The 16,107-nt window shown below is 43.8% G+C and overlaps 1 protein-coding gene across 1 annotated transcript in view; it reads right to left on the bottom strand.

Moving 5' to 3' along the window:
- The window catches only part of LOC311107257 (RNA-binding motif, single-stranded-interacting protein 3-like), a 315,032-nt gene that overhangs the window by 212,518 nt on the left and 86,407 nt on the right, over positions 1-16,107 (bottom strand). Inside the window, exon 3 of the mRNA XM_084149737.1 lies at positions 4,166-4,224. Coding sequence (XP_084005863.1) covers positions 4,166-4,224 — 59 coding nt within the window. The remainder of the gene's footprint in view (positions 1-4,165; positions 4,225-16,107) is intronic.

The raw sequence follows: 16,107 nt of genomic DNA, 5'->3' as shown, positions 1-16,107 counted from the left end.
TCTCTAACTCTCTGTCTCTAACTCTCAGTCTCTAACTCTCAGTCTCTAACTCTCAGTCTCTAACTCTCAGTCTCTAACTCTCAGTCTCTAACTCTTTGTCTCTAACTCTCAGTCTCTATCTCTCTGTCTCTAACTCAGTCTCTAACTCTCTGTCTCTAACTCTCAGTCTCTAACTCAGTCTCTAACTTAGTCTCTAACTCTCAGTCTCTAACTCAGTCTCTAACAGTCTCCAACTCTCCGTCTCTAACTCTCCGTCTCTAACTCTCCGTCTCTAACTCTCCGTCTCTAACTCTCCGTCTCTAACTCTCCGTCTCTAACTCTCCGTCTCTAACTCTCCGTCTCTAACTCTCCGTCTCTAACTCTCAGTCTCTAACTCTCAGTCTCTAACTCTCAGTCTCTAACTATCTGTCTCTAACTCTCAGTCTCTAACTATCTGTCTCTAACTATCTGTCTCTAACTCTCAGTCTCTAACTCTCACTCTCTAACTCTCACTCTCTAACTCTCCGTCTCTAACTCTCCGTCTCTAACTCTCCGTCTCTAACTCTCCGTCTCTAACTCTCTGTCTCTAACTCTCCGTCTCTAACTCTCAGTCTCTAACTCTCAGTCTCTTACTCTCAGTCTCTAACTCTCAGTCTCTGACTCTCAGTCTCTGACTCAGTCTCTAACTCTCAGTCTCTAACTCAGTCTCTAACTCAGTCTCTAACTCAGTCTCTAACTCAGTCTCTAACTTAGGCTCTAACAGTCTCTAACTCTCAGTCTCTAACTCAGTCTCTAAATCTCTGTCTCTAACTCTCAGTCTCTAACTCTCAGTCTCTAACTCTTTGTCTCTAACTCTCAGTCTCTAACTCTCAGTCTCTATCTCTCTGTCTCTATCTCTCTGTCTCTAACTCAGTCTCTAACTCTCTGTCTCTAACTCTCAATCTCTAACTCAGTCTCTAACTTAGTCTCTAACTCTCAGTCTCTAACTCAGTCTCTAACAGTTTCTAACGCTCAGTCTCTAACTCTCTGTTTCTAACTCTCTGTCTCTAACTCTCTGTCTCTAACTCAGTCTCTAACTCTCCGTCTTTAACTCTGTCTCTAACTCTGTCTCTAACTCTCTGTCTCTCTCTCTCTCTCTCTCTCTCTCTCTCTCTGTCTGTCTTTCTCTCTCTGTCTCTCTCTCTGTCTCTCTGTCACTCTGTCTGTCTCGCTGTCTGTCTCTCTCGGTCTCTGTTGATGTGTGTCTGAATGTAGTCATTGGGATAGGTGTGTATTCCCTGGCTCTGTCTCAGTGCTATGAGGATGTGGCCTGGAGTGTGTTCATCAAGTCGTTGACCCCATTGGCCGGCCAGCCAAGAGTTCTACAGGAAGTATTCTGGGACAAAAGGTCCAAGTTGAAGAATGTTCTATTTACGGCGTTCCGCCCAATTTAACTGGGGAACAGGGGAGGGGTGGAGCACGGAACTGACGACAGACATAACGTGCAAGAGCTGTGTGTGTGTGGTGTGTGTGTGTCTGTGTGTGTGTGTGTGTGTGTGTGTGCGTGTGTGTGTGTGTGTGTATGAGACAGAGAGAGGAAGTCATAGCCATGGAATTCAGTCTTTTGTCAAAGTGGGAAAATAAATTCTAACATTTCTTAAAAAGTAATGAAACATTAAACACTAATATACCTTGATTAGATAGGTATTCAGCTGTGATTCTTATTGGGTTAGTCTCTAAGAGCTTTGCACACCTGGATTGTACAATATTTGCCCATTATTCTTTCAAAATTCTCAAGCAGATTTAAGTCAAAACTGTAACTCGGCCAATTAGGAACATTCACTGTCTTCTTGGTAAGCATCTCCAGTGTAGATTTGGCATTGCGTTGTAGGTTATTGTCCTGCTGAAAGGTGAATTAATCTCCCAGTGTCTGGTGGAACCAGGTTTTCATCTAGGATTTTGCCTGTGCTTAGCTCCATTCCGTTTATTTTTATCCTGAAAAACTCTGCAGTCCTTAACGATTACGAGCATGCCCATAACATGATACAGCCACCACCATCCTTGAAAATATGAAGTATGGTACTCAGTAATGTGTTGTTTAGGATTTGCCCCAAATATAGCACTTTGTATTCAGGACAAAAAGTAAATTTCTTTGCCACATTTTTTGCAGTATTACTTTAGTGTCTTGTTGCAAACAGGATGCATGTATTGGAATATTTTTATTCTAAATAGGCTTCCTTCTTTTCATTCTGTAAATTAGGTTAGTATTGTGGAGTAACTACAATGTTGTTGATCCATCCTCAGTTTTCTCCTGTCACAGCCATTAAACTCTATAAATGTTTTGAAGTCACCATTGGCCTCATGATGAAATCCCGGGGGGGTTCCCTTCCTCTCCGGCAACTGAGTTAGGAAGTACGCCTGTATCTTTGTAGTGACTGGGTGTATTGATACACCATCCAAAGTGTTATTTATAACTTCACCATGCTTAAAGGGATATTCAATGTCTGCTTTTTAATTTTTTATGCATCTACCAATAGGTGCCCTTCTTTGCGAGGCATTGGATTTTTCTTTCAATACATTTACATTTACATAATTTAGCAGACGCTCTTATCCAGTCACTACAAAGATACTTATTGACTGAAGACATTTCATCTTTTCATTTTTAATTAATTTGTAAACATTTCTAAAAGCATATAATTCCACTTTGACATTATGGTGTATTGTGTGTAGGCCAGTGACACAAAATCTCTATTTCATTCACGCCTTAAGACAACAAAATGTGGAAAAAGTCCAGGGGTGTGAAAACTTTCTGAAAGCTCTGTATCTACTATAATGACAGTCAGTAATACAACTCAGTGGTCAGTGAAGCTTGACCAAAAAATGAGCCATGAATGAAAAAGCTTTCCCCTCCTCCTCCACCCTTACCCCCCCCCCCCCCCCCCCCCCCCCTCCTCCTCCTCCTCCTCCTCCACCCCCTCCCCCGGTTCCAGCCTAATCTCCGGAGCTCTGAGAATCTGGCATAGGGCCCATCATGGGCAGGGAGAACCTAAATTAATTTAGGTCACGTCCCAAATGGCACCCGATTCCCTTTATAGTGCATTACTTTAGACCAGGCCACTTAGGGATCTGTTCAAAAGTAATGCGCTATATAGGGAATAGGGTGCCATTTGGGAAACATTTGGGAAGCATGGGGTAGAGGCTGGGGAGGCTGTGTAGAGTAAAGGGAGGTTATCTCTGGGAAATGGAAGTCCTTTAAATACTAAAGTGGTTTCCTTTGCCTTCCGCCCTCCTCTCTCTCTCTGGCCTGCCCCTCTTAATCTAGCGTCTGGCCCCCTGCGCTGCACAGCACTGACTGGGTTCTGCTCTGTATAACGCACACATTTTTACATTTTAGTCAATGCTCTTATCCAGAGCGACTAACAGCAGTGAGTGCATACATTTTCATACTGGCCCCCCGTGGGAATCGAACCCACAACCTTGACGTTGCAAGCGCCATGCGCTACCAACTGAGCTACACACACACACACACACACACACACACACACACACACACACACACACACACACACACAGTTTCAGAGGGTCCCCTCCCTTCCCTCTCCCTCCCTCCCTCCCTCCCTCCCTCCCTCCTAGCCAACACTCATCCTGTCCTGTAGAGTACTCCAACCATCTAGCCAACACTCATCCTGTCCTGTAGAATACTCCAACCACCTAGCCAACACTCATCCTGTCCTGTAGAATACTCCAACCATCTAGCCAACACTCATCCTGTCCTGTAGAATACTCCAACCATCTAGCCAACACTCATCCTGACCTAAAGAATACTACAACAATCAAGCCAACACTTCTCCCTTTGTAGAGAGTACTACTGGAAACACTTAGCATGTCTTAAGAGATGACAATAATTCTGTATACAAAAATAAATATCCTGCCTGTTTGACTAAACCCTCCAACAATCATGGTAACAAGCATGTCCTGTTGGAAACGCTTCAAGAATCCCCCAGAGACTCATAGCACAGTGTTATACACGTGTAGTACCAGGTGTGTGTGTGTGTGTGTGTGTGTGTGTGTGTGTGTGTGTGTGTGTGTGTGTGTGTGTGTGTGTGTGTGTGTGTGTTCCCACCAGGTGCTATAATATTGACTGATTCATCTGAACACTGAACATGATCAATGTGGATCTGAATACTACATGGGGATTCCAGCGTACCTTTGCATTGATTCGTGTTCTTGTCCAGTATCGCCTTCGTTGACGCTATTTTCCCATATCTGTAAAACACAACAGAACAACTGGTTATCACTTCTTATTGAACATGCATGTTTTATTCATATTACACACATACTGCATGCATATGATGAATGGCATTGTGTGTGAGTTTTACATAAGTCTCTGCATAAGTCTCAGTCTGAGAGCGAGAGAGAGAGTCCACTTAAACACCAGACTCCAGCACCCTGTTTAACTAGATTTGTTCCATCTCATTAATAATGATAACTGGGAGACATGAAATGGTTCCAAGACCCTCTTCACCTTGCTCACAGGGTCAATAAGAGACGTTGAGCCCCCCCCCCCCCCCCCACCCTCTGTCTCTCTGTCTGTCTCTCTCTCTCTCTCACTCTCTCTCTCTCTCAATTCAATTTCAATTTAAGGGATTTATTGGCATGGGAAACGTATGTTAACATTGCCAAAGCAAGTGAAGTAGATAGTAAACAAAAGTGAAATAAACAATAAATATTAACAGTAAACATTACACTCAGAAGTTCCAAAAGAATAAGGACATTTCAAATGTCATATTATGTCTATAAGTGGTCCTCTGTAGCTCAGCTGGTAGAGCACGGCGCTTGTAACGCCAAGGTAGTGGGTTCGATCCCCGGGACCACCCACACACAAAAAATGTATGCACGCATGACTGTAAGTCGCTTTGGATAAAAGCGTCTGCGAAATGGCATATTATTATTATTATTATTATTATTATTATATACAGTGTTGTAACAATGTGAAAATAGTTAAAGTAAAAATGGGAAAATAAATAAACTTAAATATGGGTTGTATTTACAATGGTGTTTGTTCTTCACTGGTTGCCCTTTTCTTGTGGCAACAGGTCACAAATATTACTGTGATGGCACACTGTGGTATTTCACCCAGTTGATAAGGGAGTTTATCAAAATTGGGTTTGTTTTCAAATTCTTTGTGGATCGCTGTAATCTGAGGGAAATATGTGTCTCTAATATGGTCATACATTTGGCAGGAGGTTAGGAAGTGCAGCTCAGTTTCCACCTCATTTTGTGGGCAGTGTGTACATAGCCTGTCTTCTCTTGAGAGCCAGGTCTGCCTACGGTGGCCTTTCTCAATAGCAAGGCTATGCTCACTGAGTCTGTACATAGTCAAAGCTTTCCTTAAGTTTGGGTCAGTCACAGTGGTCAGGTATTCTGCCACTGTGTACTCTCTGTTTAGGGCCAAATAGCATTCTAGTTTGCTCTGTTTTTTGTTTGTTCTTTCCAATGTGTCAAGTAATTCTCTTTTTGTTTTCTCATGATTTGGTTGGGTCTAATTGTGTTGTTGTTGTTGTCCTGGGGCTCTGTGGGGTCTGTTTGTGTTTGTGAACACAACCCCAGGACCAGCTTGCTTAGGGGACTCTTCTTCAAGTTCATCTCTCTGTAGGTGATGGCTTTGCTATGGAAGGTTTGGGAATCGCTTCCTTTTAAGTGGTTATAGAATTTAACAGCTCTTTTCTGGATTTTGATAATTAGCGGATATTGGCCTAATTCTGCTCTGCATGCATTATTTGGTGTTTTTCGTTGTACACGGAGGTTATTTGGTGTTTGTCCAATTTTGTGAATTCTTGGTTGGTGAACGGACCCCAGACCTCACAACCATAAAGGGCAATGGTTTCTATGACTGATTCAAGTATTTTTAGCAAGATCCTAATTGGTATGTCAAATTCTAGGTTCCTTTTGATGGCATAGAAGGCCCTTCTTGATTTGTCTCTCAGATCGTTCACAGCTTTGTGGAAGTTACCTGTGGTGCTGATGTTAAGTCCGGAGTATGTATAGTTTTTTGTGTGCTCTAGGGCAATGGTGTCTAGATGGAATTTGTATTTGTGGTCCTGGCAACTGGACCTTTTTTGGAACACCATTATTTTTGTCTTACTGAGATTTACTGTCAGAGCCCAGGTCTGACAGAATCTGTGCAGAATATCTAGGTGCTGCTGTAGGCCCTCCTTGGTTGGTGACAGAAGCACCAGATCATCAGCAAACAGTAGACATTTGACTTCAGATTCTAGTAGGGTGAGGCCGGGTGCTGCAGACTGTTCTAGTGCCCTCGCCAATTCGTTGATATATATGTTGAAGAAGGTGGGGCTTAAACTGCATCCCTGTCTCACCCCACGGCCCTGTGGAAAGAAATGTGTGTGTTTTTTTGCCAATTTAACCGCACACTTGTTGTTTGTGTACATGGATTTTATAATGTCGTATGTTTTTCCCCCAACCCCACTTTCCATCAATTTGTATAGCAGACCCTCATGCCAAATTGAGTCAAAAGCTTTTTTGAAATCAACAAAGCATGAGAAGACTTTGCCTTTGTTTTGGTTTGCTTGTTTGTCAATTAGGGTGTGCAGGGTGAATACGTCGTCTGTCGTATGGTAATTTGGTAAAAAGCCAATTTGACATTTGCTCAGTACATTGTTTTCACTGAGGAAATGAACTAGTCTGCTGTTAATGATAACGCAGAGGATTTTCCCAAGGTTGCTGTTGAAGCATATCCCACGGTAGTTATTGGGGTCAAATTTGTCTCCACTTTTGTGGATTGGGGTGATCAGTCCTTGGTTCCAAATATTGGGGAAGATGCCAGAGCTAAGGATGATGTTAAAGAGTTTAATTTGTGGTCTGTATATTTTATCATTTCATTGAGTCTCTCTCTCTCTCTCTCTCTCTCTCTCTCTCTCTCTCTCTCTCTCTGTCTCTTTCCATCTCCCTCTTCACCTCTACCCCCTCTCTCTCATATCCTCTCATAAGAGGTAATACAGTTTATCTTCCTCTATCTACCAGCAGAAAGAAAGAGAGGAGAGAGAGAGGGAGGGAGAGGGAGAGAGAGAGAGAGAGAGCGAAAACAAAAGAGAGAGAACGAAAGAGAGAGAACGAAAGAGAGAGAGAGAGAGAGAGAGAGAGAGAGAGAGAGAGAGAGAGAGAGAGGGAGGGAGAGAGAGAGAGGTGCTTGAGATGAGATGAGAAAGCTGCAGCTAGAATCTAGAATCTGAACCGTGTCCCAAATAACTCCCTGTTCTCTACGTAGTGCTATACTTTTGACCAGGACCCATAGGGTAGTGCACTACTTTTGACCAGGATCCATAGGGTAGTGCACTATGTATGTACTAATTACCAAACCAGTCAGGTTTCAAGACTGGTCATTCAACTGAGACTGCTCTTCTCTGTGTCACGGAGGCTCTCCGCACTGCTAAAGCTAACTCTCTCTCCTCTGCTCTTGTCCTTCTAGACCTGTCTGTTGCCTTTGATACTGTGAACCATCAGATCCTCCTCTCCACCCTCTCCGAGCTGGGCATCTCCGGCGCGGCTCACTCTTGGATTGCGTCCTACCTGACCGGTCGCTCCTACCAAGTGGCATGGCGAGAAGCTGTCTCCGCACCACGTGCTCTCACCACTGGTGTCCCCCAGGGCTCAGTTCTAGGCCCTCTCCTATTCTCGCTATACACCAAGTCACATGGCTCTGTCATATCCTCACATGGCCTCTCCTATCATTGCTACGCAGACGACACACAACTAATCTTCTCCTTTCCCCCTTCTGATAAGTGTGAAGAGTGTGAAGAGCCTTGGCGTGACCCTGGACAACACCCTGTCGTTCTCCGCTAACATCAAGGCGGTGACCCGATCCTGTAGGTTCATGCTCTACAACATTCGGAGAGTACGACCCTGCCTTACACAGGAAGCGGCACAGGTCCTAATCCAGGCACTTGTCATCTCCCGTCTGGATTACTGCAACTCGCTGTTGGCTGGGCTCCCTGCCTGTGCCATTAAACCCCTACAACTCATCCAGAATGCCGCAGCCCGTCTGGTGTTCAACCTTCCCAAGCGTCCCTCACGACGCCAGGACAGCGGAGTCACTCACCACCTTCCGGAGACATTTGAAACCCCACCTCTTTAAGGAATACCTGGGATATGATAAAGTAATCATTCTACCCCCCCCCCCTTACCCCACCCCCAAAACTTTTTTTGGGGTAAAGTGGTTATCCCACTGGCTATAAGGTGAATACACCAATTTGTAAGTCGCTCTGGATAAGAGCGTCTGCTAAATGACGTAAATGTAAATGTACTGTAGGGGACTGGAACTAGGGCTGACTCCCATCCCGACTTTTAATTAATGTTTAATGCTGCTTTCTTCAATCTTCCAGGTGAGAGAGAAAGGGGGAGAGAGTGAGTGAGAGAGAGAGAGAGAGAGGATAGGGAGAGAGAGAGAGAGAGAGAGAGAGAGAGAGCGAGAGAGAGACTATATTACATGGACTGAGGCGTTTAATAAAGGAGGGATCATTTGTTATGTAACACTGCAATGGCAGATCAGTCATCTGACTATGGTTTCAAAATCAAATTCTGGGCCAGGAGAAGGAGGGAGGGAGGGTAAAATAAGTTATGAAATGTTAGCATCGTAAGCAGAGAAATATTACTTCAGATCAAGATCTGTGAATGTTTTCGTGCCACAATCATGCATTCTTTATTATACAGACATAATACATGACCCAGATTGTTCAGAAGTTGTCTCATGTTCAGAAATAAAAACTAACGTTGTTTTTTTGCTAAATATTTCACAACTGGCCCAAGTGAGCATTGTTTTATACATTTTCCAGCCTGACCTTCCAGTGCTAGGATGTGGGAGTTGGAAGCTGTTAATGCTGTTGTTTTGTTAGTTTCTCTACTGAATACTGCCTGGCTGTAAACAGAGAATTGATCTCAGGGTCTTTGCATAACCAAATACAGAACACAATACAGCACAACACATCATCACACAACACAGTCGTCTGCCAGTCTCTCACTCCTTCTGTTTATGTCACTGTCTCCCCATCTATTCCTCTCGTTCTCTCTCTCTGTTTGTGTCAATCTCTCTCTCTCTCTCTCTCTCTCTCTCTCTCTCTCTCTCTCATTCTGCACTTCAATCCAAACCTCATGGAAGCCTTCTGTTTTATTGGGCGCTGGACAGAGAGCTCATGCTAACCTCATGGAAGCCTTCTGTCATATTGGGCGCTGGACAGAGAGCTCATGCTACACCAATCATTAGCAAGCTGTTCTCTAGAAAACACAATGACAGGTGGAATGGAATCTGACCTTAAATTACATTACAAAGAAGTCTGTAAAAAAAACATGTCTGCAGTTTACAGTTTCAAAACGAAACTGGAAGAGTAGTGATGCTGGAATGTGTGTGTGTGTGTGTGTTCGGGGGGGGGGGGGGGGATTTCAAAAAGTTGGTTTGAGCCATGCAAAAGGTACACGAGGAGGAGGATTTCAGTCATTCTGACAGGAGCCAAGAACAATAATGTATGACATCACAGGGTTGTTGTGTTGTTGTTGTTGACAGCATCAGAGGGTTGTTGTGTTGTTGTTGACAGCATCAGAGGGTTGTTGTGTTGTTGTTAACAGCTTCAGATGGTTGTTGTGTTGTTGTTGACAGTGTCATTGGGTTGTTGTGTTGTTGATGACAGTATCAGAGGGTTGTTGTGTTGTTGTTGACAGCATCAAAGTGTTGTTGTGTTGTTGTTGTTGACAGCATCATAGGGTTGTTGTGTTGTTGTTGACAGCATCAGAGGGTTGTTGTGTTGTTGTTGTTGACAGCATCAGAGGGTTGTTGTGTTGTTGTTGACAGCATCAGAGGGTTGTTGTGTTGTTGTTGTTGACAGTATCAGAGGGTTGTTGTGTTGTTGTTGTTGACAGCTTCAAAGGGTTGTTGTGTTGTTGTTGACAGCATCAGAGGGTTGTTGTGTTGTTGTTGTTGACAGCATCAGAGGGTTGTTGTGTTGTTGTTGTTGACAGCTTCAGAGGGTTGTTGTGTGTTGTTGACAGTATGAGAGGGGTACAGGTTAATGAGGTGGAGCACGGTGGGGACAGACAGCCAGGCTTTAGGAACAGCATGTTCCTCTTTAATTAAACCCAGGTGACGATGCAGCGTGAAGAGAAGAGAGAGAGGACAGGTGACGTGTGTGTGTGAGTATGCGTGTGTGTATGTGTGTGTGTGTGTGTTTGTGTGTGTGTGTGTGTGTGTGAGTGTGTGTGTGTGTGTGTGTTGGGCGATATGGGCGATAAGGGCGATTTTTCCACTATATATATCTACATTTTAAAAAATGTTTTCTCAAAATAAGCGTTGTTGTACAATTAAAGGTCAAGTTCACTGCAAACAGTCTAATGAATTCAGGGCTTGTGAAGTTATACCTAGGCTAAATATAAGCCTTCCACAACCATAAGACCCACTAATAATTATTATTTTATCAAAATAGGTTAACCTGCTTTTTTGCAATAATCACTGATCTGGCTTTTAAGTCTGTCTATGAAAATGCGCTTTTTGTTACACATTTAAGCAGAACCATGCATAATGCACATTCACTTAAATTAACACCGGTCTCATAAACAATCTCTCAAGTACAAGCCCACGTGCTAGTGAGTAGCCAGCTAATCTTTATAAGAATCTTTATATTTCAACTTTAGCCAACCTGGATCTGTTTGCTATGTAACAAGGCAGAACATTTTAATTGTTATGAACACACCCTTCTGTCCGTCTCCAACTGTTTGTACAGCATGCTAGCCTGGCCCTGTCCACTTTGTTCAGATGTTGAAATCAAGTAGCCTTCCTTATATAATTGTGTTTTATGCTTATTGCACATTTATAAAACACAGACCAGACAGCTAGTATAACTGTCTTTGGCTACAATTTTACTAACAGTACGTGGCCCAGCCCTAGTGGGTGTGCTGTTGGCACAAAGCAGAGAACCATGTAGTGACAATGAGGATCAGAATGACATTGAGGAGAGAGAGAGAGAGAGAGAGAGAGAGAGAGAGACAGAGACAGAGAGTGAAACAGAGGGAGTTGGAGAGAGACAGGGAGAGAGACAGAGAGAGAGAGGAGAGAGCGAGAGAGAGACAGACAGAGACAGAGACAGAGGGAGTTGGAGAGAGAAAGGGAGAGAGAGTGAGAGAGAGAGAGAGAGAGAGAGAGAGAGAGAGAGAGAGAGAGAAAGAGAGAGAGAAACAGAGGGAGTTGGAGAGAGAGAGAGAGAGAGTTAAACAGAGGGAGTTAGGGGGAGAGAGAGTGTTGGAGAGAGAGAGGGAGAGATGCAACAGAGGGAGGATAAAGCGCCTGTGGTAAAGCCCCCCCAGCCCCTCACTACCACACACACACACCCCAACCTGACCTTTCCCCAAATGTGACTGGCTGTTTGGCAGTGTACAGGTTTAATGAAACGTTTATCTGCCTCCATCTTTCACGGTGAGGCCTGAGGTCAAGAGTATTGCCAACCCAGACAGTCTTTCCTGGCATTGTGCATTATATGTCCATTGCGCTGCACACAATTTAAACTTAGTCTTGAATGATGCATGCCAACATATACCAGAGATAAGGGACTGTTGATATTGCAACCACAGAACTCATACGCCGGTTCACCAGTATGAACAAAATCGCAAAACAGCTTTTTTTTGTTCCTCAAGAAATGTTGTCTGCTAAAGATGATCGTCTGTTTGCATCTGCCAATTTATAAGAGACTGGCTGGCTGGCTGGTTATTATAAGTATCCGGACGACCTGTCCCCAGAACTTCCTATACAGTTAATCTCTTTCTGTAACGTGTTGAGGTCGGGAATTAAGGAGAATGAGAGTCTCCATTAAAGCTGTTACAGAACTGCTGTATTTGAAGCACTCCTCCCTTCTGCCCTGTTTCCCTGATGTTGCTATGGTAATCAAGCTGTTTTTACCATCCCTGTAACTGTCGCTTCTGCGGAGAGATCGTTTTCTAAACTAAAACTCATCAAGAACTACCTAAGAAGCATTAGGCTCTCTGTCTGATATGCGCTTTGAACACCTGAGTAAGCTCCACTCATTTCACTGGCACGGTCGTAGCCTTGACCACGGCATTTGTTCACCCATATCCTCTTATACTTTCAATCAGTTTATTTTGTATTTTCACTTTTTAATTCCTGAAGCCCAAGAATCAAACCCTTAGCTTCCTAGTACATATGGAAATTAAAAAGGTTTAGGAATGACTTTTTGGAGGGTTACTGTCAAAAGGATTTATTACATAAAAATAAAAGACATTGATGACAGGCGCATGCCTTGCGGGGGCTGCGGGGGTGTCCGGTAGGCCAGTGAGTAAGGGGCTAGAAAGGAACTGGTGGAGAGAAGAGTGGATGGGAAAGGCCTGGCTGGCTGACTGGGAGGGGTGTCTCCTCTCTTCTACTCTACACAGGAACAGGAAGGGTGACAGAGCGAGGTTCCCAACACAGCTATGATACTACAGTACGCAGCATGAACCAAAACATGGCTTCACAGAGCCTACTTCCCACTCAGTATGAATCATAACATGGCTTCACAGAGCCTACTTCTCACTCAGTATGAATCATAACATGGCTTCACAGAGCCTACTTCCCACTCAGTATGAATCATAACATGGCTTCACAGAGCCTACTTCCCACTCAGTATGAATCATAACATGGCTTCACAGAGCCTACTTCTCACTCAGTATGAATCATAACATGGCTTCACAGAGCCTACTTCTCACTCAGTATGAATCATAACATGGCTTCACAGAGCCTACTTCCCACTCAGTATGAATCATAACATGGCTTCACAGAGCCTACTTCCCACTCAGTATGAATCATAACATGGCTTCACAGAGCCTACTTCCCACTCAGTATGAACCATAACATAGCTTCACAAAGCCTTCAATGCAGGTAGCCTTAAAGGGGCAATCTGCATTTCTAGACTTAAATTACATGGTATATACCCATTGATAATTAAATAATATAACTTATAAATGCCTCATGAGCTTAGTTCAACTGTCGTTCACCATCAGAACCCAAAATAGAAGCTTGTTTTACTTCAATATTTGTAAAAAAAAAAGTAAATGTAAACAAACACTACATATTTTCAAAACATGGTTAAAACTATCATATTGATATCATGGATGGTCAGTCTTGCATCCATAGTTTGAGGGTGGTTGTATTTCTCCAGCCCCTTCCCACAGCAGTCTCTTTGAATCGGTGACGGGTTGCCCACTTTGTTTTAGCTTGTTAAGATACTGTCATAGATATGATACTATGATACTACATAACAGAAGGCTTCCCTCACAGAACCAGCCAGTCAGTTAGTCTCTTATAATAACCAGCCAGCCAGCCAGTCTCTTGTAATAACCAGCCAGCCAGCCAGTCTCTTATAATAACCAGCCAACCAGTCAGTATCTTGTAATAACCATCCAGCCAGCCAGTCTCTTATAATAATCAGCCAGCCAGCCAGTCTCTTATAATAACATCCAACCAGCCAGTATCTTATAATAACCATCCAGCCAGCCAGTCTATTATAATAACCAGCCAGCCAGCCAGTCTATTATAATTACCAGCCAGCCAGCCAGTCAGTCTCTAATAATAACCAGCCAGCCAGGCAGTATCTTATAATAATCAGCCAGCCAGCCAGTCTCTTATAATAATCAGCCAGCCAGCCAGTCTCTTATAATAACATCCAACCAGCCAGTCTATTATAATAACCAGCCAGCCAGCCAGTCTATTATAATTACCAGCCAGCCAGCCAGTCAGTCTCTAATAATAACCAGCCAGCCAGTCAGTATCTTATAATAACCAGCCAGCCAGCCAGTCTCTTATAATAACCAGCCAGCCAGCCAGTCTCTTATAATAATCAGCCAGCCAGTCAGTATCTTATAATAACCAGCAAGCCAGCCAGTCAGTATCTTATAATAACCAGCCAGCAAGCCAGTCTCTTATAATAACCAGCCAGCCAGTATCGTACAATAACCAGCCAGCCTGCCAGTATCGTACAATAACCAGCCAGCATGCCAGTCTCTTATAATAACCAGCCAGCCATTCAGTCTATTATAATAACCAGACAGCCATTCAGTCTCTTACAATAACCAGCCAGCCAGTCTCTTATAATAACCAGCCAGCCAGTCAGTCAGTATCTTATGATAACCAGCCAGCCAGCCAGTTTCTTATAATAACCAGCCAGCCAGTCAGTGTTTTATAGTAACCAGCCAGCCAGCCAGTCTCTTATAATAAACAGCCAGCCAGCCAGTATCTTATAATAACCAGCCAGCCAGTATCTTATAATAACCAGCCAGCCAGCCAGTATCTTATAACAACCAGCCAGTCAGCCAGAGTCTTATAATAACCAGCCAGCCAACCAGTCTCTTATAATAACCAGCCAGCCAGTCAGTGTCTAATAATAACCAGCCAGCCAGCCAGTGTCTTATAATAACCAGCCAGCCAGTATCTTATTATAACCAGACAGCAAGCCAGTATCTTATAATAACCAGCCAGCCAGCCAGTCTCTTATAATAACCAGCCAGCCAGTCAGTATCTTATAATAACCAGCCAGCCAGCCAGCTAGTATCTTATAATAACCAGCCAGCCAGCCAGTCTCTTATAATAACCAGCCATCCAGTATCGTATAATAGCCAGCCAGCCAGTCTCTTATAATAACCAGTCAGCCAGCCAGTCTCTTATAATAACCAGCCAGCCAGTCAATATCCTATAATAACCAGCCAGTCAGTCTCTTATAATAACCAGGAAGCCAGTATCTTATAATAACCAGCCAGCCAGCCAGCTAGTATCTTAATAACTAGCCTGCCAATCTCTTATAATAACCAGCCAGCCAGCCAGTCTCTTACAATAACCAGCCAGCCAGCCAGTCTCTTATAATAACGAGCCAGCCAGCCAGCCAGAATCTTATAATAACCAGCCAGTCAGCCAGAGTCTTATAATAACGAGCCAGCCAACCAGTCTCTTATAATAACCAGCCAGCCAGTCAGTGTCTAATAATAACCAGCCAGCCAGCCAGTATCTTATAATAACCAGCCAGCCAGTATCTTATAATAACCAGCCAGCCAGCCAGTGTCTTATAATAACCAGCCAGTCAGCCAGAGTCTTATAATAACCAGCCAGCCAACCAGTCTCTTATAATAACCAGCCAGCCAGTCAGTGTCTAATAATAACCAGCCAGCCAGCCAGTGTCTTATAATAACCAGCCAGCAAGCCAGTATCTTACAATAACCAGCCAGCCAGCCAGTATCTTATAATAACCAGCCAGCCAGCCAGTCTCTTATAATAACCAGCCAGCCAGCCAGTCAGTCAGTATCTTATGATAACCAGCCAGCCAGCCAGTCTCTTATAATAACCAGCCAGCCAGTCAGTGTCTAATAATAACCAGCCAGCCAGCAAGCCAGTCTCTTATAATAACCAGCCAGCCAGTATCGTACAATAACCAGCCAGCCTGAAAGTATCGTACAATAACCAGCCAGCCTGCCAGTCTCTTATAATAACCAGCCAGCCATTCAGTCTATTATAATAACCAGACAGCCATTCAGTCTCTTACAATAACCAGCCAGCCAGTCTCTTATAATAACCAGCCAGCCAGTCAGTCAGTATCTTATGATAACCAGCCACCCAGCCAGTTTCTTATAATAACCAGCCAGCCAGTCAGTGTTTTATAATAACCAGCCAGCCAGCCAGTCTCTTATAATAAACAGCCAGCCAGCCAGTATCTTATAATAACCAGCCAGCCAGTATCTTATAATAACCAGCCAGCCAGCCAGTATCTTATAATAACCAGCCAGTCAGCCAGAGTCTTATAATAACCAGCCAGCCAACCAGTCTCTTATAATAACCAGCCAGCCAGTCAGTGTCTAATAATAACCAGCCAGCCAGCCAGTGTCTTATAATAACCAGCCAGCCAGTATCTTATTATAACCAGACAGCAAGACAGTATCTTATAATAACCAGCCAGCCAGCCAGTCTCTTATAATAACCAGCCAGCCAGTCAGTATCTTATAATAACCAGCCAGCCAGCCAGCCAGTATCTTATAATAACCAGCCAGCCAGCCAGTCTCTTATAATAACCAGCCATCCAGTATCGTATAATAACCAGCCAGCCAGCCAGCCAGTCT

Source organism: Coregonus lavaretus (assembly GCF_964263955.1).
Source record: "Coregonus lavaretus genome assembly, chromosome: 3".
NCBI lineage: Eukaryota > Metazoa > Chordata > Actinopteri > Salmoniformes > Salmonidae > Coregonus > Coregonus lavaretus.
The sequence above is the reverse complement of the archived record's forward strand: the minus strand, read 5'-3'. Positions and strand labels throughout refer to the sequence as shown.